A 27,722-nucleotide genomic window follows, 5' to 3' on the forward strand; every position below is an offset into this window, starting at 1 on the left:
AAAGGAAAATGAGGGAAAACGTGCAGATAGGAAACAAATGGACTGCAGTAAAGAAAAAAAAGGGGGGAGTCAGAGGAGAAGAAAATAAAGAGGATAGGATGAATGTCTAGGAAAGGAGATAACGAAAGAAAGATAAATATTCAGCTGTTTGTTGTCAGCTCATTTCATATTTTATATTATCTGCTTGTTCATTAGGGAGACATTGTGCAGGAGGAATTTGATGAAGAAGCTCAGAGAATAGATGAGAGCATGAGTGAGAGGGAGAGATGGAGGAGTGAGTCTGTGAGAGGGACGGTGGAGGGAGGGAGAGGCAGAGCGTTAGTGGATAAATGAGAGAGCAGCGCTGGCTCAGCCACAGCATCTTTCTGCCAGGCGGAGGAAGGAGTCCAGGAAACACACACACAGAGATCAGTAGGACCTAACCAGCTGTTTTCAGGAGCTTCTCCTGCAGCCTCAGAGGAGCGTTGGATTTTTCCTCTTGATTCTTCTTCACATGGAGGCATCTGGAGAGGCTTGTGCCCCAGGATTTATTCTCTAACCTGTGGCAGTGTAGGAGACTTTAGCCGCGGGACGATCCTGGCTGTTTCTTTTCTTTTTCGGGGGGCTTATTCCTCGTGTTACCTGTAGCATCATGTTGTGCTCCGGCTGTTTTTAACATGAATCCTGTCAACAGTTTGGACTGTGTGTGAGAGCCTGCCAGAGTTCCTGTTAGTTTGTGTGTTAATGTGTGTGTGTCAGGATGAGTGTTCCCATGTTGAAGATTGGCGCTGTGCTCAGCACCATGGCGATGGTAACTAACTGGATGTCCCAGACTCTGCCGTCGCTGGTGGGACTCAATGGAACCATCATTTCCCCCGAGGGCACACATGAGCGGATCGTCAGTGTATGTATTCTGTAAAAACACACTTTGTACACACACACACACACACACACACACACACACACACACACACACACACGCTGTATGAAATTGCTTTTGTCACCAGACATCCAGCTTTCTCTAACATTTTCTAAAATACGTAGGAGTCAGATGTGTTCATTGAAAAGCTGCTGAAGTTTATCTTGTGATCATTCAGTGTACAAGCACATACTTCAATCAGTTGTACACATCAACACCCACTCTGTACAAATGATTGCATTAGCTCTCTAAAATGAAATCCTCTAAATTTGATTAGAGCAATTGCTGCTTTTAATTGCCGCAAAACACCCGGACAATTTTCTAAATGACAGGGATAATGAGTCAGGTTAAGGGATCAACACATGCAGCAATATTTAGCCCTCATGCTGCTTTGATCTGTTCAGTGGTGCAGAAAATAGAACAAAGGAGCAAAATAATTGAAAAACAGAGGAACAGATTTAGAGCAGCATTTGTGAAAGAAAAAAAAGAGCAGTGTGTTGCCGTTGTGAAAAATAAATAGCACTGAATAAATAATGTTTTCAGTTTATATGACTCATAAAGCACACGTGTACAGTATGCATCCAGTGCCACACACACACACACACACACACACACACACACACACACACACACACACACACACACACACACACACACACACACACACACACACACACACACACACAAACACAAACACAGGGGTAATAGGATTGCTCTCTCTCTGACTTACTGGGGTGATATTTCTCCTGGGGAAGGCTGACTCACCCATGGGACAGCATGCGATTTGTTGCCCTAGCAACAACCTGGCAACCCTTGTATATGCTGGACCGCTGCACATACAGGTCTTTTAATTCGGTATATAAACTGTGTGTGTGTGTGTGTGTGTGTTTATGTGCATGGCTTGGCTTTGCATGATTTAGCTTTCTGGCTGGAGAGGCACCTCACAGCTGCTGTGTGGTGGTACTTTGCAAGTTCAGCAAAGTGCACGCAGTCTCATGCAACTATACGCCCACACACACACACACACACACACACACACACACACACACACACACACACACACACACACACACACACACATACACACACACACACACACACACACACACACACACACACACACACACACACACACACACACACACACACACACACACACACACAAGAAGTGGCTGGGACCAGATGGAGATGTACAGTGCTTCTACTTCATGCCATGTCAGCAGACGACAAACAGAAATCTCTGAGATTTTCAGCTTTTGTGTGACTGTAAATCAGTGTGACGGTGTGTGAACTACAGAATATCTACATTCAAAATGCATTGTGAGCTATTTCCGTTCTTCCCAACCTAACAGTCCTGTCAAAGGAGATCAAATACTTCTTCATTGACATCCGTTTATATCCAGTTCAACTGTTGGTTTAGGTTGGTTTGGTCAAAGGTATCCATTACTTTTAGATATCTCAGTAGTTAAGCATTTATACTGGCTAACTAGGGGATTTATTTTATTCATCCATTTCTCAAGGCTGTATATAAACCATCTATCCATCCACTTACCTACTGTAAACATTTATCTTCTACTTTACCTATTAAAACCATTTGCTTTTAGCTTATATAACCATGTATCTATTACTTGAAGCAATCTAATTGACCCATTTATACATCCCCTTTAACTATAATAAACATGTATCTTTACTTTCTCTTATTGAAACCATGTATCTATTACAGAACCTTTATCTTATAGAACCATTCATCTATGTATTTTCAACTTTATCCATTCATTCTAGCAAACTGTTAAGTCTTGCCTGTTTGCTTACTGGTTTTAACATTTGCAATGCGTAGTGTTGAGTTGTGTAAAGTCGCAGATCCGAAACATTTTTAATTATAATTGCTTTTCAAATTACTTGAAATATTCCACAATCTTGACACAGACCCCCTATGACAGTAAACAACCTTAGGGTACAAATAAAGGTGGAGGACAACATGTCGATGTGTTGTGTGTGAATAACACTACAGTATCTGCACCTCATCTCTCTTTATCTTTTTAATTCTCGCAGGATTTAAGCTCTCAACACACTCTCTCTCTCTTTGCACTGATCACAATCAGCTTAGCTGCCTGAGTAGATTTTTATCATTTTCCCCTCGTGTGAAATGAACCCTTAGCTGCCTTATGTCGTCCTCTGTTTAATTACATCCAGCAGTCGGCACAAACGGTGCTTATATTCTCATCCCGGCCACGTCCTCCTGTTTAAAACCCCTCCTACCCCTGTCCGCTTTATTGTAAATAGGACTTCAAGGTTACCACAGCAAACCCTGCTGATTGATTTATCAGATGTTTCCCTCCAGGCCTCCCCCCCCCCCAAAAAAAAACACTTCTGGTGTCTCCATGCACCCAGCCTCCTCTCCTCTGTCATTATTCTTCTTCAGGGTTTGTAGGGCAGCCTCTCAGCCAGAACAGTGCGACAGGCTGGTGTGTGTCAGGTTGAGCTCAGCTTTTACATTGTTCCTCAATATTAGCTCTTCTCCTGTAAGTAGGTCAGACTGGAGACCCAGTAAAAGCTCGCCTAAATGAGCTCATCATTCCACTTGTTTGTTGTGAAATGAGTCCAACGCTTCAGACCGCAGGGGAAGCTTTGCTGTCACCTCAGCACTACCTAATGATGTCCCGAAATAACTCACATTTATTTTATAAAGCATGCATCATTATATAACTACCTGAGTTGGGGACTGAGTTGTTTGAACTATTGATAAGAAGTGCAGCTTTGAACCTCACATTAAAACATTTACGTTGCTCTCATTAAAATACTGTGAACCTAATTGGGAAATGGCAGCGCTACTGAATGCCTCATAGTGCAATTAAAATACTGTTCTAATGCATTGAAATATTATATTCAACATATCTAGAATTAAATGGATTGCATTCATGTCTTTATCAGTGAAAAAGTGGTGCACTTTCAAACTTGTGATTATAAATCTGCACTTTATCTAATCTGGAGCAAATTAAAAGCTGCAAAAACAGAAGTAGGCTAAGTTCAGTCAGACAACTCACGTGTTTCATTAATATGTTTATTAGAAGCAGTATATAGTTTGAGTTTGGTGTCTAGTCTCGGGCCTCATCACTCCACATATTAACACAGAACATTGAGTGATGATGAGATAACTAACCCCCCGAGCCTACAAGTGGAAGCTGGGGTGGTGGTGGGGCAGGCGAGCATCGGCAACGTGAACGCAGCAGCATTAGGAAGGCAGATCTGGCAGATTAAATAGAGCGCCAGATTTAGGAGACTATGTTTGGTTGGTTGCAAGAGGTGCGAGGGGCGTTATGTGCGAATGTAACATTGGTGCTCGAGTTGACTGCTTGAACTAGCTCGCAGGCTTTGCCCCATTTGATACACAGGAGATGCAGAGGAACATTGAGAAAGAATTCTGAATGAATATTTGTAAAGACTCTGTTAAGCTCTGTTTTGGTTATTTGGCTATTCAGCGGCTAAATGCTCCCCCGTGTTCAATCGTTAGTCTCTTACTGATTCTGTTTCCTGTTAGTGTTGCCATTTCTAGAGCCTCCTGAGGCAGAAAACAAAGCTATATAAACAAAGTCAGGTGGTAAATGTCTTAAGATTTGGTCCCTTCTTTCACAAACAAGTAGTCACGTGATGTTAGATGTATTGAAATAAGCATTATACCAGCGTGTGGTGGTGTTTTGGTTCATAAATTCATAAAAAAGTGTCAATGTTTCTTAGATGAATACCTGAACCCCAAGAACACAACTAAATCTCAAATGTTATAAATCGCACCACTTTAAATGACCAACTGTATCATTTAAATAATAATTCAAGGGGAAACAGCGTAAATCACAGCACATAAATCAAACGTAAGGTTGTATTGTCAATAATATAAGATAATAATGATGTAACAAATCAATCAGATGTTCAGTTGCTGCCCTTCTATCTTTATAATTGTCTTTCATATCTGGTAATGACTGAAGTATTTTCAAGGGACAAAATGATATGCTTAAGTCGTGTCGTTAAAAAGAAAAAGTAAAAGCCATGTCGGACATCAGTCTGGACTGTGAGTGGGGTAGAAATCTTCAAATTTTTGTGGGAGCTCAGGGGAGCCGGTGACTTTTTGCCAGAGAGAACAGCAGCTCCGTCTGTGGAAGCAGAGCGTGGAAACCCTCCAGTTCTGCTGCTAGCTCTGCTGGACACGGGCATGTGGGAGATGTCACAGACGATTTTAGCTGCACACAAGAAATATCTAATCTAGACACAGCTGTAGAGTCAAGTAGAATAAAGAGCAAAGAGAAAGCACCTTTCTTTTTTACATTAATGGACAGATGTGTCCAGTCAGGAGCTCCTGAAATCCTGCTGAGATTTACCTAAGGTAGGACAGAGACATTTTGAATATAAAAATATCTGTCCACTTTCTAACAACGACGTGAATAACATGCTGAGCAAATGGGTGTTTGAACAAAAGATACTGATTCAGTTGTGTGACTCGTACTGTGTTTTTGAAAAACATTTTTATACCAAAACAAATTAAAAATGAAAAAAACATGAAAACACTTCAAGTCTGTGACACGTAGTTTGAGCAGTGATTATGTTTTGCTTTAAAGAAGCACTGCATGACTCACTGCCTTTTTATCATTATATTTCTGTCTCTTTATTGTCATTTTCCTATGAAACTGCAGACATTTCTTTAATGAATCCTACTGTAATCCTATGTATGAACACGTGTATGAGTTTTATTCAGCCTCTAGGGAAGCCATCCATAAGGGATTTGGTTAAAGGAGAAATATTCCATAACATCCTTAGCAATGTTGATGGAGATTGTTCTGTATGCATACTGTAGAGCCACGTTAGACATGTCATTTGTTTGTATTTGAATAAGCAGAGGTAGCTGTTTGGCTTTTTAAAACGCTCACTTTGACACTGTTAACAATGGTTACAGATATGTCCATGTATTGCTTTACCACCATAAGACCGTACGCAATCTGACAGGAAAATGCTGAAGGAATTGTAGAGTTTATAAAGTCTGAAAACTGAAGTCAGGGTGAATCAAGCCACACTGAAAAATGAAAGTTGTTTATTATTGATTGTAAACAAACCATTAAATCCCGTATTTAAATGGAGTTTCGCTGAGTTTTTCCTCTGTAAGGTCCCCGCTGTTCTTCCTGCAGCGCCTCTGCTAACACGGAGCTTGTTTGTGTGCAGGGTTTGTACCCGGGCTCGGAGGACGGCTGGCAGGTGTACAGCACGGCGTCTGATCCTGACGGCAGGTGTGTTTGCACGGTGGTCGCTCCGGCACGAAACCTCTGCAAACGAGACCCTCGGAGTCGACAACTACGCCTTCTGACTGAACAGGTGTGTGTGTGTGTGTGTGTGTGTGTGTGTGTGTGTGTGTGTGTGTGTGTGTGTGTGTGTGTGTGTGTGTGTGTGTGTGTGTGTGTGTGTGTGTGTGTGTGTGTGTGTGTGTGTTGTGTGTGTGTGTGTATGTGTTTGTCTCCCCACTCACATCCCTGCATGTTTCAGTGGTCAGCATTGCGATGCAGCACAGGGGAAAGTCAGCATACCGGAATAAAATATTCACTGGCCTGTCTCTTTGTTTTGACACTTGCAGAAACACACATGAACACCCACACACACACACACACACACACACACACACACACACACATACACTCACAATTGAGTTTCACTGACAGATGTATCCCTGATACATCAGTAGCTGTATCCTCTAAAGACTCCCAGTCATTCAACATGCCAAAAGAGTTTAAGCTCAAAGGAAATACAGACAGATGGGTGGGAGAGAAACAGTTTGTTCTGTCTTGCAGGCTGCAGCTCTGTATTGGTTTGCATGAATGTTAATGTGTTCACACAGGGCATGTTTATGTGAGGATAGGCATTCTGCTGCGTAAGCACATTCCTTTAAATGTATATGTGCTTCCTGAGAGAGAAATAAAAATGATTTGTGACAGAAGTTGATGAATTATTGAACACCGTCAGGCCAGCAAACATTTTCTAAAGCATGCACTTACTTTGAACATCAGGATATATATACATCCTGTTTTCTTGCAAGTGAAAACGTTCCTAACACGCTAACCATAACTCAAAGCAGGTTATTTTCCTTCACTGCTGCTGCTTTTCAGTATGAAAAAAGATGAACACTAATTTCCCCTCGCTCTGTTCCTGTTGGGAGGCTTCTGTATTTATGAATCTTAATTAGCTCAGCGTGTCTCTGGAAGTGACACCTAGATCCTGTTGAGGGTGTTAATGTGTGTGTGTGTATGCATGTGTGTGTTTGTGTATCTCTGGCCTCCCTAGCATGTGTTACAGTGGGACATGTGTGGGTGTTTTTTTTTTGCCTGAGTGTTTGTTTGTTTTCATATCACTTCTGGATATCTGGGTCAGTCTGATAATGGTTTTTTTTCACGTTTGTTTTTCCCCATCCTGTACCAAAAGAGAGTTGAAGTCTCTGGTAGCTTTTCAGGGTGGTTAATGAGAAAAGGCGTGGGAGTGTGTTTGTCTCTAGAGCAGAACAGACTTGAGGTGTTCAAATGGATCCAGCTTCTTCAAAGAGAAACATGATCCGTGTGACTTTGCATCATGTTGTGGAGTGAAGGTGGTCGGAATATTAAAGAATCAGCTTGGTTTGATTTGTTCATTTTTGAGCCATCTGTCCCTCAGATTTCTGCTGCCTTCACGCTGAAATTGAGATGGAAAGAATTTTGCCCGTGGTGCAGCTCCACAAACTTTCATCAAAATTCAGAAGCAGCGTGTCTCTCTAGAATCAGATTACCATGAAATTTTAAACAGACATGTGTGCCTTTCTGCTTTCTTCTTGAGGTTGACATTTCCAGTTCAAAGTGAAATACTTGCCGCACATAGTGGAAAAATGTTAAAACGTCAATGATCTTTTCAAGTTTCATCTAGCTCTAACGTCAGGTTACCATTTTAATGCACAATACTTTGTTTTATGACAAAAAAAACCTGATAAACTGATAACATTGACATCATCCTCAGCTGTCAAATGTGAGCATGCACACATTTGCAATAACATCTTGTTAGCACTCAGCTTCACTGCTGTTTTAAAATACTGCCACACAGGTGCTAGATAGTGTCTTGAAGACTCTTAATCTTGTTTATTAAAATAATATTTCAATATTGTCACATAAAACATAATCAAACTCACTTTAATATACTTCTCTTCTTACATGCACACACAAAGCCTAGTAGAAATGATCCAGTCGGCTCTGATTGGTAAGCTTGCCGGCTCTGTTGTGATTGGTCAACTGCTTAGGGATGTCCCGCCCCTTAGCCTCACGTGTTTGTGTCTAATGTGTTTGAGCACTAGCCAATACAAGCCTGTGACATAGTGATGTCACCATGTTACGGAAGTAAACAAAGGAGTCCAATAGAGGCTGTTTCAGGCAGGGGAGGAGTGTCAATCGTTGCAGACCATTTACATGCAAGAAAAATATATACAACACACTACAGCAGAGGGGAAACCCCAAAAAGCATGTGCATTTTCTGGTGGAACAGCCCTTTAAATATCCCATCACAGCCATATTTAACAACAGGTGTTTGGGAACAAAAAGCAGGTTGCAGTAATCAAGCAACTGCCAAAAGCGATCAGAAGCCCTTTTGGCAATATGCAGGATACCAACAATCATTAATCATCTCCTGTGTGTGTGTGTGTGTGTGTGTGTGTGTGTGTGTGTGTGTGTGTGTGTGTGTGTGTGTGTGTGTGTGTGTGTGTGTGTGTGTGTGTGTGTGTGTGTGTGTGTGTGTGTGTGTGTGTGTGTGTGTGTTTTAGGTTCAGAATGTGAGTCAGTCCATGGAGGTGGTAGACCTGCGGACATCCCGAGACCTGCAGTATGTCCGCGACTCCGAGCCGCTGCTGAGAGGAGTGGACGGACGTTTACACACATATGTCGGCAACCCACGCACTCTGACGACTAAGGGCCTGCAGGTAAAACACACACACACACACACACACACACACACAGAAAGACACCCAGACACAAACAGTGTAAGACGGGCGCTGTGGGGAACACATAACCTTTGGTGTGAAAACATTGATTTCACGCATGCCAGGCTGGAATTTCTTGCCCGCTCTCAGACACGCGAGCGTCTTTCATGAAGGGCACAAAGTGTGTCTCGAAGCCGTCAGTCCGCTGGCTTCCTGTTCGCTGTGTAAAAGAGTCACACAGCTTTGTGCAGAAGGTGCCAGCAAAACTGCAGCGTCACTGCACACATGAAAGAAAAAAGACAATCTGTCTGGACTGAATCTCACATTTAATTATTGATGATGACATTTACATAATATTTACACACCCAAGAGCAAAATGATCTCATGTTCGACATTCAGCTTGATGTCGGCTTTACATTTTCAGGAGAGTAGATGAGATTACCTGGCTGGATAAGTTTTGCCTTTAAACAGGGGATATTTATTGCACCTCCTAAATTAAGAGTGCTTATCTCATCAGCGTGTGTTTTCTCCCATGATGCCGCTGGCAGGCATCTGGGCCAACAACAAACCAGCAGGCAAGTGGAAGATTATCTCAAGAGTTATAGAGAAGGGTGGATCTGAGCAGCGAATGATCCAAACAGTTAAATTAGCTGTGACGTTGATGCTGTAAACTGTCTACGCCTGCATCTAAGTTTGGCAGTAAGGATTGATTTGGCATCTTGTTGCTTTTGAATGTAGAAAGTGGGCTAAATTTCAATCTTAGTAAGGACATATTGTTAGGGAATATTTTGTGTAAGCTTGTAACCTTTCGCTCAGGCCTGTGACCTCTTCACACACATGACCATTGGTCTCCTCACAGCTGCTTTTGTACTGACTGTTTTCAAGTTAGCCAGTTGTGTCCTTCCTCTCTGTCCTCCTCTGACCTGGCTCTACGGCCTTGCAGGTGCTGTTATCTTCATTAAGGAGGAGCAGCCTGGGCTTCCGAAGCCTTGTTGTTCCCACAGTGGGTACAAGCTCATGCTGACCTAAGATTGGCTTTATTGTTTAGGCACAGCTAGCGCCAGTTTATCTGGACACAGATGCTCCGGTAAACACCTTATTTGAGACCTATGACAGTTTAAGTCAAACGTATTGTCTGAGCTTGTTTAGTCTGGCGTTTGAAGAATGTTGATTATCCATTTGGAACTAGTTAAAAACTCTTCCTATTGTCGAGATCTTCAGAATTGGTTTGGCAACCGCTGTGGCAACTCGTGTCTACAGTAAATGTCTTGTCAATTCTCCGGCCGTAACTCCGAATAAACCCAACAGTGTTTTGCCATCAAGTTCCTGCTCTCCAGTGTCTCTCTGAGTTTCCTCTCCATTGCTTCAGAAGTTTCCACCACACATATAAGCAGTCATTTTCAACCAAATTCAGACTGCATTCGAACTACGTATGTCTTTTGATGTGCAAAATCCCTGAAGCACGGTCTAAAGCTCTTTGATTTGTGTATTATCTATAATTCACAGTACCACTTTACAATAAGACTAAAAGGAAGGATTCCTAATAAAGGATTCATAAATGGTTTATAATTAGGTCATTAATTCAGTGGTAAACACTTTATTAATCATTAAGAACCATTTATAATCAGTTCTAACATAGTTTTCATGCATCAACCCAGGCTCACTATTTGGCAAGATGACTAAGTGTTGTATTGGCGACCTAGCTTACTTCGTCTTCCTCATCAGACAGCATCCTTGGTATCTGTTGTTCCCTGAGTTGATTCTCCCCCCATCCATCTTGATGTTTCTTGGCATCTGTAAGCTAAGTAGCCAATATAAGGCTTAGCAGTACAGATAAATGTGGGCTCACTATTTGGCAAGCAACCAGTCACAGTCGCCCTGTTTATCTCTTGTCTTATAAAAGCTTATGATTTATAAAGTGTGCACAACCTAAGTAATAAATGAATTACAAACTATTTGTAAACGCTTTGTGAGGGTAGTCGTATTGTAAAGTGGTACCCAATTCACTTTATCATGGGGGGTGATGCGTGAGATTGCTTATTGGTTGGGAGCACTGCCTTCCTGAAATCTCAGTTTTTTTGCGTAGAAACTAGCTAAATATTTACCATGCAGGCGCTTCCTGCCTTTTCTGCAACATGTGCGTACTTTATGAAACGTCAAACTATTGTTTTGTAAATACCAAACAACACACATAACATTATTATTATTAAAGTCATTAGAAGCTCATTAATCCAACATTGTAGAATAATATATCTAACATTTAAAAAAAACACGAGGAGCCATAAATAACTGGCAGAGGCTCCATAGGAGGTCAGGAAATACACACACACACACACCCACACACACACACACCCACACACACACACACACACACACACACACACACACACACACACACACACACACTCATGCCTTTCGCCTTACCTCCTCAAATCGAGAGCATTTCCGTCTTCCCATAATCCATTCTGCCTTTCATCTTTACCCGAGCATCTCCTTAACAACATCACGGGGCTCTGGGGTCTGTTTTTAAAGTTTTCATGCAGTTATCTTATGTGTGCGTTTATGTTTTGTGTGTGTGGGTGTGTGTGTGTGTGTGTGTGCGTGTGCTGCTCCTTGGGGTTTTTTACAGTCATAAGCTTTTGCCTTCGCACTGAGAGGCAGAACTGGTGAATATTTATGTGCAGCTAGCTTCAGTAAGTTTATCAATAACTTAAGAGTATTTTTATCCCTCGGGAGGAACGGAGTGAGGGAGACGGAGGAGTGGAGGTCAAACAGAGAGATTAGGACGGATTGATAGATGGAGGGCGTCAGGAAAATGGACGAGGAAGTGGAGGGTAAAAGATAGCTTATTGCACATTACCATTTCCCCCCTGTGGGAGGGAGGGATGAGAGGAAGTAAAGTAAGAGGCGAGGTAAAGGTTACACAGAGAGAGAGGGGAGATAAAAGAGGGGAACAGGAGAGGAGAGATTAGAGAGATTAAGATGAAAGAGGACACATGGCAGGGAAGGCATCAGCCAGCTAGAGCGCTAACTACTGTATCTACCAGGCCATGACATTCGCAGCATTTTGTCACGAGAGATCGTAATGCATATTAATGTACTCTCAACAGGTTGCAAATAATGAAGCCGCGAACAGCAGTCAGGGAGGATTAAGTGGCCACATTTAAGGTTAACCCACAGATAAACACACTATTCTCTTGTGGCCTGTAAAAAAGCTGTTATATAAGGGATGTTGGAAAAGTATTTAGTTCCTGATTTGAAGATAGCAGGGAATATGTTTGACTGACTGCCAACCTCGTTTCCTGGTTGTGTTTGTGTGCGGGGGTGTGGCGTTTTTTTCTTCGCTTCTGACACTTCCTTTAATCCTTCTCTTCCTCGCATCAAATCCAACTACTTTGGATACACAGCAAACTGTGTTTTATGGGGGTGGATTTGTAAGTGAAAAGACAGAGATAATAAAAAGCTGTGTGCTGCCACAGAGTCCTGTGTCAATCATAGGCTGCATACGCCTAATATTGATCTTCGTTCAGGCTGATTGCAGTTCTCCTCTCTCCATCCACACTCGCCCTAATTTAACAGGAGAAATTAAAAAGACTGCATTGTCAGTAATAGGGGAAAAAGAGCGGTTTAAATGAGATGCAAAAATGACTCATCCCTCCACTTTATGCTGCTTATCATCGCAGGGTAGCCCACATGTACTTTTCCTCCAGCCACATCTTTCATCTCCTCCTGTGGGAATGCCAGGCTTTCCCATGCCAGATGGGATATGTCACCCCTCCAGCATTTTCTGGGGGCGCTTTCCATTTAGTTTACATGCCTCCTCGCTTCCCGCACTCACATCCCTTCCTCACGCTAGCTCCTTCCAGCGGATATTGGAGAGAGAAATGTGTGGAAGAGGCACCAGGACAACGGCAATTACTCATGACAGCCAGCACCAGCTTCTTTCAAATGGATTTTATTGGATTTTTTTTACCCAAAACAACAAAACAAAACCCCTAACGATTTTGATCAAATGAGCTGCGTACAGAATAATAATAACATAAGGGAAGGAAAGAGCCAGAGAAATGGAAAGCTACTCGGCTTTTAAAAAAATGGGAGAAAGGTACCTTATCAATTCAGTTAGACTGTGTTTATATAGCACCTCTCACACACAAAAGGTCACACATTGCTTCTCAAACTGAAAAACAATTATCAAAAGTTAAAACAATAACAACCCTCCCAGCCAGTTCCTGAACGTAGCAACAAATAACCTTGTGATTAATAAAAAAAACATTTAAAACCAACAGAAATCAATTAAGACATGACTGAAACAAACAAGAATCAATGCAATTCAATTAAAAGCCAATTAAAAAGTTTGTTGTTTAAAAGTAATTACATTTTCTGCCACGCCTCAGGTACAATGTATGGCTCGAACCAAGGACCAAATATTTACAAGATTAAAGCACAACATCAAGTCTAAAAGCAATATAAAATGTGAAAGCCTCCTTCCGTTCTGTTTGAATAACAAATAGTGCTGGGAGAGAGGCGAGGCTATAAACGTTAAGAAAAAAAAAGGTGCAAAAAGGGTTTGCACAGCCAAATCATTCGACGGGTTCTTTAGAGGGAAGAAAATGCACAGATGCTTTATTCTGTGTGCCATCGTTCTTCTGTTTCATGTCTTTTTTTAAGACAGTAAGTGTCAATTAACATATCACAAACCCGTGCTACATGTGGCTGAAGCACGTTGAAGAAAGCTGAGCTGGCATTACATGAACATCTTTGAGAAAGAAACCTTTGACTGCAGCTTCAATCATGATTATATTCTCTTGCAAACTCAATGTGTGATGGAGTATCAGCAAAGGAAAAAAAAACTGTAGACTTTCTGTAGAAGATCCCAGTCTGAATAACTGTCATAATGCAGATTTATGACAGTATATTTTTCCTGAATTACATTCAGTAACTAAGTGACAATTTTATCCAAAGTGACTTACAATAAGTGCATAAACCATCAAGATTCAAACTCAGAACATCAAGAAAAGTGCATTTGCTTTATATATTTGTCCAGCAGTGGCTCAGTCAGTAGGGGCTTGGACTGGGAATCGTAGGGTCGCCGGTTCAAGTCCCCGAACAGACTTGAAATATGGAAAGTGGACTGCTACTTGGAGAGGTCCCAGTTCACCTCCTAGGCCTTGCTGTGGTGCCCTTGAGCAAGGCACCGGACACCTCCAATCCCCCCTCCCCATTGCTCCCCGGGCGCTGCACAATAGCTGCCCACTGCTCCTAGTACTAGGATGGGTTAAATGCAGAGGACCAATTTCACTGTGTGTGCTCTGCTGTGTGCATGCATGTGACTAATAAAGAGGGTTTCATCCTCCGATTCTATCGATTCTATCTATCTTCTATAAGGCAGACCTGAATCATCAAAAAATGCACTCTGGAAAAATTAAATTGGCAGATGTAGAAAAAGGAAATTAAGTTGCAAGAGATTTTTTTGTTAAGATGATTAGTTTATTCAACATGTTCCTTCACAAAACAACCATTGAGCCAGATTTGTAGAAATATGGCTTATATGATCCCTGGGAGGGACACAGTAAAATACAAGCATTACGTCACCAAAAAATAAAACCAAAGTTAAATTTACAAGAAGCATATAAAACATTGAATTCAAAATATTAATTGATGCAATATCGAATATTATGATTCATCCATCATTCAGATGTATCACACGACTAATCATCTGATGAATGATGCATAACAGTAGAGCTGCATTTGGTGCTTTTCGGTCCTGTTTCCAATGTTTATATCACATTCATTTTAGAGTAATGCTGATTCAACAACAGTCCAAATGTCCCTCAGACCGGCTGATTCATACAAACAGATTGTCATTGAAGAGGTTTCCCTTCATCAGTGTTCCCAGATGAAACGCCTCCTCTCTCCTCGCTGATGATCCCCAGGTGACTGCAGGAGTGCAGACAGTAAAAAGTATAATTAGTCTTTTCTTCCACACAGAGGCAGTGGCAATCGGGGGGGCGTCCTCGCTCTAAGCGTGTTATCTGTGAAGGAGCGGTGGCTTTACTCTGAGCCACTGCACCCAAGAGAGAGAAAAAGACTGTTTTGTGCCAACTTTTTATTCCTTTTTCAAGCTTTCTTCTCAAAAGGAAATAAAAATACACATACAGATGTAAATACAGGAAAATAAATAAGATCAAGACGCACCCTTCAACTTCCCCCATCCCACAGCGTTTGCCTTTACACACAGTTATAGATACTGTTTCACACGTTAATCTATTCACACACGTTTTAACATGCAATGATTCTCCTAGTCATGTTTCCACCTATCAAGGCTTGCATAAAGTCTACGATCATATTTTACAAGAAGGATATAAGCAGGTAAACAGCTCTTTACAATGACTAGTGTTCCTATTTTAGCAAAGTCTTATGATCTATGCATTATTAAACAGACCCTATTATGCTTTTTGCATGCTTTTGTGTGTATATATAGGTTTTTGTGCATGTTAATGGTCAGCAAAGGTTAACATCCCAAAGTTCCCTGCCTGAAACGCCTCCATTGGACTTCTTTGTTCACATATGTAAAATGGAATAATATGTGACATACTGATGTCACTATTTAACACTAGCGCTTCTATTGGCTAGCGCTCCAACTCATTGTACGTGATCGGCTAAGGGGCGGGACCTCTCTAAGAGACAGTATGAGAAACATAAAGAGCTTTTTGAACATAAAGCATGTGAATTTGTCCCATTAGAGGCACAAAATACAAATATGAACCTGAAAATGAGAGTTTTTTAATGCTCTTCAAAGGAAGATATCCATTGATTTAATAAATAGATTTCCATCTTGTGAAAAGAATAGATCCTGTATTAAATCTGACCACATTAGGATGGACTCAATCATCCCCCTCACTTATTTTTCTTGCTGTGTTCGATGCACCCACAGGAGTTAAAGGGCCAGATGTCTCAGCTACGACCCCTCCTGTCTGTGGTGGAGCAGTACAGACTGGACCTGCAGACGCTGGTCACCCTGCGGATGGAGCTTTTCAACCTGTCAATCATCCTGACATCCATCCAGGAAGAGATCGGAGCGTACGACTACGAGGAGCTTCAGCAGAGGGTTTTACTGCTGGAGACCAGGCTACACAGCTGCATGAACAAACTCGGTACGTGCCGTAACAAGGGTGGGGAATACTCCATAGCGCACAGAGAAGTATCACCTATTCTGCCTTCAAAATTAGGGCTGATTGTTAAATCAGGTACGTGAAATGTCTGGTATTTAAATGGGGCACGCCATGGATAATACGCTGGACGATGAGCTTATTTTTCCAAGTGGTACTCAGCCTGTTCAAATAGTTATATAATCCATCTCAGGGCTCTGGAGCTTTTTAAAAATAAAAAAAAAGGGCAGAAAAACAGCGTTCGGAAATAGGGCAGTGAAGTTTGAAATGTGTTAACAGGCAGGAGAGCTCGGCCTATGCTTGTTACCGTTCCTTTTTTTCTTTCCGAGAGGCCGCATTCTTCATCAAACTTTTACCTCTCTACAGTCATGTTTTTCCTCTCGGGATTTTTGGGCAAGGGAACACATTTCCTTCCACGGTTTATAGTTGCGGCGCATACATATTTTATTTGAATAGACCCGACTTTTATAAGTAAATTGAGTTAAGAATGGTGGCAGGTGATGGCTGCCTTCTAAACAAGCTGGCAAGGAGGCTTTAAAAAGCAAAATCACTCTCAGAAAATATGAACACAGGAATGTTCTGCACTTTAATAATCTGAGCATTTATTTTTACCTAACCTTTTAGATCATTTCCCTGCATTTAACAACAACTGGGACATGTCTCCACACTTTAATGATCAAAAAGCTCTTTATTGTTCTCATACTGCCTGTGCTGCAGCACCTCTTTTCACCCTCTGTCTGAAACCAGAGCCCAGTCTGCTCTGATTGGTTAGCTGGCCGGCTCTGTTGTGATTGGTCAACTGCTAAGAGATGTCCCACCTCTTAGACTATCCAATGAGTCGGATGGAGGCTTTTCAGGCAGGGAGTGTGTGGGAGAGAAATTCTTGGTGGATTTTAGCATCTGCACACCGTTTACATGCACTAAAAACCTATATGACACACTTCAGGAAAGGGAAAACCCCAAAAAGAATGAACTAATATTCTGCATGTGTTTTAGTGAATGAATTAAATGTTTTTGGAGCTTATTGTCTGTTCTGTGGATCCTTCATTAACAGGTTGTGGTCGACTGACTGCAGTTAGTATCCCAATCACCGTGAGAGCCTCGGGGTCCCGCTTTGGCTCCTGGATGACTGATGCCATGATTCCCAGCTCTGACAGCAGGGTAGGTCCTCAGTGCGTGTGTGTGTGTGTGTGTGTGTGTGCGCTTGATTCACCACGAGGAAAGCAGGTGTCCTGTGTGTGGTTATTAAACTCTTTATCTTTCTTACTCTGCTTTACCGCCAACATGACTCCTGTGTGCACTTTGTCTTCACTCACTACAAGCTTCACCCATCTTCTCCCCACACACACACACACACACACACACACACACACACACACACACACACACACACACACACACACACACACACACATTCAGTTCAGCCGGCGCGTATTAAGCTAGTTGTCAAGGCGACTGTCTCCCAGTTGCCAGGTGTGATTTATATCGCCATGGTGACCCTTGCCTGTTCCCTATTAGAGCTTCTCCCTTGTGATGAGATGGAGCTCTACACAGCAGTAGCTTCCCAGTTACTGCCTTCTGTTTCCCAGTTACTCATGACACTGTTACTGTAATGGGCTTGTTCCTGGGCCCAGTGTCACTTTGCATATTGGTCCCTGAAAAGAGGTGCACAGGTAGCATGAGAAAAGTAAAGCTCTTTTTGAACATTAAAGTATGCAAACACAATAGAGACACAGACATGAACCTGAAAACGAGCGTAACAGGAACCTTTTAAACACCAGTGCATTTTCTTCCTGGATCTTTCTTGCAAATGAGCCGGTGAAAGGGTAAAAAAGCTGCTGGAATCTCTTTCATCTTGATTTTCTTCAAGCTTTAAGGACCCCTGTGGAGTTTTCCTGTAAACAGACTTGTTATTTTACATATACTGTTCGTGGCCAAAATGTGTCTCCTTAAGGCCGAGCAGATCTGTTTGATTCTTCATCTTCCTCGTAAAACTTTTGATGAGCAGTTCTTTGAAATTCATTTTCAAACCTGCATTGTTTCAAACATTTGTCTATGTGTGAAAGTTGCTCAATGCACACTGAAAGGTCTCTACGAGCGTCACGTTTATTTTCCCGACTATAACAGATTTTCTTCCTCACGAAATACAGACAGGAATCCAAACAGTGATGTCTGTGAGCACTTCTAGCTCATACCAGCAGGTGACCTTTGATATTGCATAAGGTCATGATTGTAAGGTATTGGGCATCGGGGTGAGACAAAAAAAGAATTGGACGGGAAAAGACGATTGTTTTAAATAAACGATAAAGTAATTGAACTTTTAATTGATCTAGGTGTGAAAACCTTCATCTTATTGGTTAAAGCTGTGTAAAACTAGAGCCACACACACACACACACACACACACGCTGTAAGTAAAGTCATTCTCATACATCCTTTGGTATCCATGACTACAGTGTCTGCACTGGGTCCCAGTTTGGCATTTATGAATTCTTCATTAGTTCATCAGTGTGTGAACGTGTGCGAGTGTGTGTGCGTGTGCGCGTTGTACTTCACACTCACACATGCACACACCTGTCGCTGTATTGGAGAACAGCTGCTGAGGTGTGGATATCCACTCATCTGTCAGGATGTCTCTGCTGGGGAGGGAGGAAGATGAAGAGAGAGAGGCGCTGGAAAGCGTGAGAGATCAGGGCCTGCTGGAGGTGTGGAGCCGGGGCGGCAGACAGGAAAATGAGAGAGGGGGTAGACAGAAAGAAGAATAAACAGAGAGCGGGGAAGAGGGGGAGGCTTGATCAAAAGAGCAAGAGTAAAGACAGACAAGATGTTGTGAGAGACGCAGGGGAGAGAAAGCAAGTCTACAGAGGGGAAGAAGAGGTCACAGTAGGCGTTAAAGATCGGCTTGTTTTTTTATGGTCTTCGGTTGCTCTAGTCATTTTTTCTTCTTCCATTAATGGATGTGAATCAATCCCTTCCTATCTTAACATTACCAGAAGAAATGAAGGCAATTCAAAGTTCTCATTTCCATTTTGAAATAAGAAAACTGGGAAAAGGTGCTACAGCGGCCCACAACATTTCCATCAGGAGAGACGTGCTGCATCTTTGGAAATGATGCAAATACACACAAAAATACAAATGTGCCAAAACACATGCAAATGAAGAAACATTTTCCTTTTGTATTCATCATATATTGTTAAACACCAAAGGTTTACAAATGTGCTGCATGCCCTTCTGTTATCCTACAGTATCTTATCCTAAATCGTTCTGATCTTGCAGATCCAAAAGTGTCAAAGCAATGATACTTCAACTTTGTTTTTTCGGGGAAAGGCTGGGACACAAACAAGATCACGGCTAAAATGGACCTGTTGTACGGGAAAAACACTGTATATATCTGAAACAGACGATGATACACTCTTTTGTTTTACGTGATGAGTGTGAGACTAAATATGCGTACTTAACGAGAGCATGCAAAGTGGAGGAAGGGGGGGGGGGATAAAAGTGTGACAATTTCTTAAACTAAGCTGTGAGTTCAAGAAACGGGAAATCTTCTCACTTTTTAGCATGCATCGTTCGTTGTATAATCATCGTCTGGGGTTTGTTTATATAAAGCAAATGGTGCATTCAAATGCGAGATGATTACAGCTGCCAGACGAAACAAAAGGGCTCCAGTTCCTTTGAAAACATTATTTTAAAAAGGAAATAAAACCAGAGAACGCTTCATCAGAGGAGCTGGTGAAGCACAGGGGGGGGAATTGGATGGAACAAAAAATAATTTAGAGAGTAGAGAGAGCAATCAGTGTGCTTCATTGTCAAACCTCAAGCTAACTCTCACTTAAACACCGAGTCCACGAAGCTCTCAGAATCGCTGCAATCAGTCGCCTTTGTCTGAACGTCTCCCATTCGGTGAGAATTTTAAATATTGCAGCTACGAATTAAGTGTAATTCAAAACATGATGGTGCCAGTGCCACTGCAGGACAGATTTGATCTTCTTTGACACATGAGGAAATAAAAAGAAAGATCCTTTTCATCTGCTCCCTGTTTTCCACCTATGTACTTTTCTCTGTTTGCAGAGGAAATAACGAGCGCTTTTACTACCCACAATGCTCTCCTGACAGCGCTCTCTGATCTTTCCTTTCATCTCTTTCACCTCTTGTCCGTCTTGCGTAATTAATCCAGCGTGCTGTCGAATTTCCCTCCCATCTTGTTTCTCCCCCCCTACTCCCCCTCCAGTCTTCCAGTTTGTTGGTTATGGAGGGTAATAACGAGTTCCATATTGCAGATTTTAAAAGCTCTTGCAAACAAGTGTTAGCTAGTGAATGTTGACTCCATATTATTGATAACTGTCTCATTTAAAGGAACTATTGACTTGATGGCTGCTAACATAATATGCTACAAGACTGTGGCTATATCTGCTTGTCCCAGGATTTTTATTTGCTACGGCCAAGCTAAAATAGGACGTTCACTGCTCTGAGTGAGTCTGGAGCTAAAGATACGATAGTTTAGACAGTATTTCCACATTTAACACTGTTGAAAATCTAAATTTAGTACACAAGCATGTGCTAACAACATTTGTTAAGCAGTGTTGCTGATGTATGAAGTCCAAAAAAAACAGAACCGCTCCGCTCCTTCCGTTAATTTGAGTATTTAATACAAACAAGGACAAAAAGAGTACCAGCAGTTGAAGTGAGACGGCGTTTGTGATGGTGATTACGGTGAAAATGTGTCAGAAAATGTGGTTAAAAGTTGCAGTGGAATAGCGTTCAACAGAAAATGTCCCTTCCCCTCTCTCTGTTCATACAAAACCACAAGTGAGCAGGTCCACCCCAGAGCTCCAGTGCACGCCCAACACCAATACTACGTGAAGAATACCCCATAATAAATAAAAAAAGACCTGTGATATGGCTCCTACCTACATTTTGCCCTCCCTGAATATCAAAGTCATTAAGATTAGATTAAATATAAACAAATCAGTGAAGGAAGTGAAGGAAATATACACATATTCCTTTTTTTCTGATGTATTTATTTGAACAGGGACCATGCATACATTACATTAATCTCAGAAAAGAGAAGAGATGATTTATGCCACATTTGAGCTAATAGCTCATTTCCATCTGCAGTCCTTATAGAGTAGAGTAAATCTACTGAATACACAATATAAATATACAATCATACAGAACTGAAGGCAGTGTTCATTACGATGCCACAAACTCACCAAATGTTATCAATTTACATTTAATTTGAAAACCGAATAGCTACCCAACAAACAAGTAGTTAAATATTCAGGTCCAGGCCTAGAAACACTACACAGTGGATGTGTTGTGTGTACTTCTGATTCAGTCCGTAATATCACATGAATATGCTGCGTTTCTTAGTTTTGGAAGTAACACTGCCGGTGAAATGACTTCTCTGAATAGGCGTGAGCTGGTTAGCTGGACATGAAAACATTTGCAGCTCACTTTTCTTCGTATTTTTGGCTTACAGAAAGCAATTTGAGAAAGCACAGAGCTCTAAACTGTTCAGAAATTGAGCATCACTTTTGCACCTCTTATAAAATCTACTGTATTTCCAATGTTGATGTTCTTTATGAATCGTCTTGTTTTCTGTGTAAATGCTTACGTGAAGCACTTTGAAATGCATTCAAGCTTAAAATGTGATGTAAATCTAAACGTACCTCACCTCACTACAGTCCCATGCACATGTGTGTACACAGGGTGTGTAGAAATCAAAAGCCTGACATACGTGATGTGCCTAGCAACAGTTTCTAAGCTATGATGAGACAACTGCTGTTCAGGTGAAAAGTTCAGCCGTTTAAATGTCCTTCCTTTGCCGTCATTTTTAAAGTGTGTGCTTAAAGGAGCAGCCTAACAGCAGTCATTTTCTGAGAGAATGGCAGGTGAACATTATGGATCTATTCGTAAATTTAACAGACCTTGGTTTTGCTTCCTGCACTCAGAAGTAAACCGTCTCCTCCTTCCTCCATCAGGTGTGGTCGATGGACGGCTACTATAAGGGCCGGCGTGTGTTGGAGTACAGAACCATGGGGGATTTCACAAAGGGGCAGAACTTTGTGCAGCATCTGTTGCCTCACCCCTGGGCAGGAACTGGACACGTGGTGTACAACGGGTCCCTCTACTACAACAAACACCAGAGCAACATCCTGGTACGTGAGGGGCTGGAATAAAAACATGGGAGAAGTAGTTCCAATTTCAATCTTCGGCTGTAATCATACTCACAGCTCAACGAGGCTCCCTCCTTTCAGGTGGAGAGGGTAAATACAGCAACTAGCTTTGGGAAGAAGTCCCCTCTCCCCGGCAGAAACGGGAAATGCAGTTTCAAATCAGCATCTCTTGGACAAAAAATAATATTTAATAACTGAAATAAAATTCAATAAGATCTTTAGTGGCGTTTCTTTTATTCTAAACCTCTTTTTGCTTTAAAATCTGATGTTTATAAGCTGTTTTTGCAGTAAATATGCAACATTTTCCCACGTTTTCTGTTTTCGAGACGAGTCACGGGTACATGATCCAAAAAACAAATATAAGAGTTGAAGTGGGAAGTTGTTAACATATGTATGACGATTTTAAATGACATTCAATCTTGTTCTGTGGATTTTACTAGTTAATGTTTGCACGGATAAGTTTGTAAAAACGTGTTTCCTGGCGGTCAGGTGGTGAAGTCAGGAACGATATAGACTTGCTGTTGAAGGGCTCGATAACCCTTCACTCCCTGTATGTTGGTTTTGTACACTTACTGTGGCAGACCCTCCAAGCGAACGTGCAAATGGAGTGGTGGGGTGTAAATGTCGGTTTGATATCAGTTGGCCACAAGTCAATCAGTGACCTCAATACGATTTTTTTGTACCGGTTGAATTTACAAACCATGTGCCCAATGGTTGTTAATTGCCACACATACTGCAGCAGAGACAGTGATGTCCCAGTTAGTAAATGACATCACGTGTTGTTTAACACATATGTTGCAGCTGTTTTCTTCTGGCAAAGTTCAACATGTTAGATAACGATTTCATTTTCAGTCCGTTTTCATTTGTCCTAAGGTTTTTAAGATGTGTTTGAGTCAGAGAACGTCCTGTTGCAGTTAAGGAGAGAATGTAAGTTACGTAATGTTTTATTGTAAACATGCAGTACAATTAAATACTCATTAGGAAGTCTTAAGTCTTTGCAGTCTTAACTAATTAAACTCTTGTTTAGTTTCTTCGTGAACCCAGGGAAATGGTGAACGCATATGATTTCTGAATGGTCTGCATGTCCTGCTGTAGGTTATCCTGATTCATACAAGCAGTGCTGATGGTGCAGAACCAAAACTGTCCAACCAATGAGACTTTCTGTTTGATCCTCCTGGTGTTTTGAAAGAAAGAAAAGCAGAATCATAAAGTCAGACTTAAAAAAAGGGGGAAATCTGAATCTGAATCTTAAAGAAGGAGTGACAGTTTGATAATGGGATGACCGAAAGTGATGCGTCTCTCTCCCCAGGTTCAGTACCATTTCCGTTCCCGCAGCGTGTTGCTCCAGCGCAGCCTAAGTGGAGCGGGATACAACAACACCTTCCCCTACAGCTGGGGGGGATCCTCCGACATCGACCTCATGGCCGACGAGATGGGGCTGTGGGCCGTCTACACCTCCATCCCCAATGCCGGCAACATCATGGTACGGTCTCTCAGTGCACACACAAGCAGATAATATTAAGATATGTTTTCACTCTGTTTGGAAAAAGGGATAATTAGCGTATTTGAAAAACAATCTAAACCTCATGATGTGTCGTCAGGTTTGCTTTACTTTTCAAGAGTATTATAGTTATGCCTGACATGGTTTGGATATACATGATACAGCTATTTTCCTCGATAAATGAGCACTTGATACAAACCCAGGGTATGTTTGTGTGTGTGTGTGTGTGTGTGTGTGTGTGTGTGTGTGTGTGTGTGTGTGTGTGTGTGTGCGTGTGCGTGTGCGTGTGCGTGTGTGTGAGTGATTTAATCTAAAAGATTGATGGAAAGGTTTAAATAAAAAATGCAAACAATTAATCTAGGAAGTGAAACGTCTTGGTTTCACCAGCATGATAAACAAAATGCAACTCATCCATTTCAAATAACAAATCACACCCCAAAGAAAAATAATGAACTGAAGGAGGAACATGAGGGATGAACCCCCCTAAACCCAACCCCCTTTGAAGCTGATGCGCCAGCGAAGGTTTGGCTTATTTGTATCCTCTTGGTTGATTATACTAAGTCGCTTTGAATAAAAGCATCACCTAAATGTAAAAAATGCAGCCCACCTCTATGGAACTTCTATCTACAGGTGCTATATTACCTGACCGACACTCGTTAAAGCCTTCCTCTTCTAAACACCCATTGCTCAGTCATCAGCTTTCATCCAGAATTCAGAATTTAGCAATAGGAAACGCAAATCAGTGGAAATTTAAGTCACATTATGTTTTTTTGACATTTACCAACGCACTAACTTTTGCATCCTAGCTGAATTTTATAATATTTAAATCAATATTTTTGACGATTGTTTTTATTTTACTTGTTTTTTATGATGAAATTCCAAGATGTGCTTGAAAACAGCACGTTGTTAATCCATTGTGGATGTCTCCCTTTTTCAAATTCAATTATCTGGAGCTAATTGGAGGTTATTCAGATCACCTGTTGTGCGGGGTGTGGGGGATGGCTTCTAATTAGCAATTAAAACAGCTGGGTGCATTTCCCCTCTCGACCAATCAGGCAGTGACGAGGCACCTTCACAGCTTAGCGGAGGAGGAGAGGAGCACACCCAGGCGGTTCGGATGCTTCCTCGATTTAATGCAACACTTCATTTCAGCAAACATTGTCAGCCAGAGACTCGGGTATTTTTAGACGTCTTTGCTTTCTGCACTTGTGAGGGAGATATTAAGCTTTCAGAAACCTTGCTGGGGTGAAAATTACCTGCATCAAGACAGGATTTAGTCAGATTTGTGTCTTTTTATGCTTCCAAACGTTAGCCTAATGCTTGCAGGATTTCTTCTTTTGTTTAATATTGATCAAATACAAATAATTAACTGAACGTTGTTGGGAACTGGTTTCTCCCTAATAAGTTGACATCTGGGGAAAAAGTACCATCACTCACAAACCTTGGTAGGCAAATGATAAGGCCTTTTTATTTGACATAACTATGTTTGTTTGTACTCTCTGGTTGACAAAATGTGAAATGATACCACTTTTTTTGAACATATCCTTAGCATTTATGCACCACAATCACCAACCATATAGCCTTTTTGTGCAAAAAGAGGTATACAACATGAGATATTTGTTGCGTATATGTCACCCTGGTAAGGACCTTATCATCCATCGATGAAGTCAAAACATAGCTGGACACACAAAGGGCCATTTCTCATTCAATTCAATGTGAAGACAGAAAACGTTTCAGAGCTCATGTCTGCAATAGGATGTTGACAATTTAACACAGTTTTATGATCCTTTATCTGACCCTCCTCTCTGTGTGCAGGTGAGTCGTCTGGACTCTAACTCCCTGGAAGTCCTCCGGAGCTGGGACACGGGGTTCCCTAAGCGCAGCGCAGGGGAGGCCTTCATGATATGTGGTACGCTGTACGTCACCAACTCCCACCTGGCCGGGGCCAAGGTTCACTTCGCCTACCACACCAACACCTCCTCGTACGAGTACACCGACATCCCGTTCCACAACCAGTACTCCCACATCAGCATGATGGACTACAACCCCCGGGAGAGAGCGCTGTACACCTGGAACAACGGACACCAGGTGCTGTACAACGTCACGCTGTTTCACGTCATCAGGAGCGACGGGTAGACCGGCATGGTGGAGAAAAAAGAGGGTACTCTCAACACACACACAGACACACAGACACACACACACACACACACATTCATGTCAACAGGAAAAAGAGTACCATCCGTGTTTGAATTTGAAGGACTCTTGGACTGCGAGAGCTCACTGAGCTAATAACGAGACACAAAACACAGTTTCAGACACACGCCCAAAGGTCACAGCCGGGATTATTCATCAGGAGAAAATGAACTGCTTCTGCTACAGAGGACGCTGAAGAGAAGAGGACTGTTAAACTCATCCATATTCTGTTGCGTTTTATTCCACTTGTGTCTCAAGAAGCGACGTTGAGGTCAAGTTGTCGAGAGAAAAAAAAAAATCAAGACCTTGAGATCTGACGACGGACCGGATGGAGATATTCTGGGTTTGTGATGTGATCGTGGACATGTTCAGTCAGCATGGTTGTTTATTCAATAAACATTACTGTCAAACTTTAAAAGCGGTGGTCTTCTCTTTATTTTAAAGCAGGAACACTTAAAGGGGGAAACAAACCATTACGAATGAACCTCTAGAAGTGTATCTTGCTGTGTTTGGGAGGTTTCTGTGCAACATTTACGTGCCGGATCACGAGCGAGGATCAACATTCTGAAGCGTGCAACACAAATATTGCCAACACACTGCAGAAAAACACAAAAACTACCAAGACTATTCTTAGGAAGTGAGAGAACCCCTCCTTGTTTCCAGCAAAAAAAGAATACAAACCGGGACATTTGCAACTAGGTCAATTTGATTTATATTGGTTTATTTCGTCCTGGGCTTGCACTGCACTGAGTCTCCTTTTCTGCTTTAAATACAAAACAATTTCTGCTTTTCTTTTTGTCAGAAAGTAAATAATGATAACTTGATATTGTGTGACTTGCATTACTGACTCGTTTTATAAACGGGTAATAAGTAATTGTGTTTGGAAAGATTTTAAGGAGAACTTGACTTTTAAACTTGAAGTGCTGATGCAAAGGTTAACCTGCTCATTATTATCTGAGTGGCTATTATAAGCTGAAAATGGAATTTAACATCCCTTGAAATAAGTCAATACTGTTGCCTGAGACCAACACACACACACACACACGCACACACACACACACACACACACAAACACAATGATACTGTATGATAGCATAAATGGTCACAGATACATACATCCCTCTGTGAAATACAAAACACCGGATCGATACAGAGATGGTGGATCCCGCAGGTCAGCTATATTTGGATCTTTCCGTGGAAACATCACAAACGGCCATTTTGTTGCCATAGTGACTGTTCGGGTCACTGCTTCAGACACTCCACATCCTTCACTGGCTTTTCCCTCCAACTCAATTTTTTATTTAAGATCTTTTTACATTTTATTTACACACACAAATGAATCAAAGTCATCATAGTACCGTCAGTAATACAGGACGTTCACCAAAGGGAAAAAAATCCAATCTATTATGACACTGTGAAGTTTCCCCTTTCCTGTAGCATGGTATATAGGTGTGTGTGCATGTAAATGGTCTCCAAAGGCTGAAATCCCTAAATTCCCTCCAGAGGGATTTTCTCTCCGACACACTCTCCCCCCACTGCCTGAAACTCCTCCATGTGTCTCCTTTGTTTACCTCTGTAACATAATGACATCCCAATGATACACTGGCTCTTCTATTGGCTAGCGCTCCAACACATAGTAAGTGATAGGCTATGGGGCGGGACGTCTCTAAGCGGTTGATCAATCACAACAGAGCCGGCCAGCTAACCTATCAGAGCAGACTGGCCTCTAGTTTCAGACAGAGGGTGAAAAGAGGTGCTGCAGCACGGAGACATGTCCCAGTAGAAACACTAAATATTAATATGAGCCTGGAAATGTGCTTA

General features: G+C 41.8%; 1 protein-coding gene across 1 annotated transcript; it reads left to right on the forward strand.

The window, feature by feature from the left end:
- The first annotated feature begins 338 nt into the window (after positions 1-338).
- On the forward strand, positions 339-26,319 carry LOC134864184 (noelin-2-like). Its single transcript, XM_063882982.1, has 8 exons — positions 339-883; positions 6,104-6,253; positions 8,706-8,861; positions 15,796-16,015; positions 17,085-17,191; positions 22,013-22,189; positions 23,517-23,690; positions 25,524-26,319. The coding sequence occupies exons 1-8, from the start codon at positions 740-742 to the stop codon at positions 25,842-25,844; spliced, it is 1,449 nt and encodes a 482-aa protein (XP_063739052.1). The 5' UTR covers positions 339-739; the 3' UTR covers positions 25,845-26,319.
- Positions 26,320-27,722: the final 1,403 nt, after the last annotated feature.

The sequence above is a fragment of the Eleginops maclovinus genome, chromosome 5 (assembly GCF_036324505.1).
Source record: "Eleginops maclovinus isolate JMC-PN-2008 ecotype Puerto Natales chromosome 5, JC_Emac_rtc_rv5, whole genome shotgun sequence".
NCBI classification, from domain to species: domain Eukaryota; kingdom Metazoa; phylum Chordata; class Actinopteri; order Perciformes; family Eleginopidae; genus Eleginops; species Eleginops maclovinus.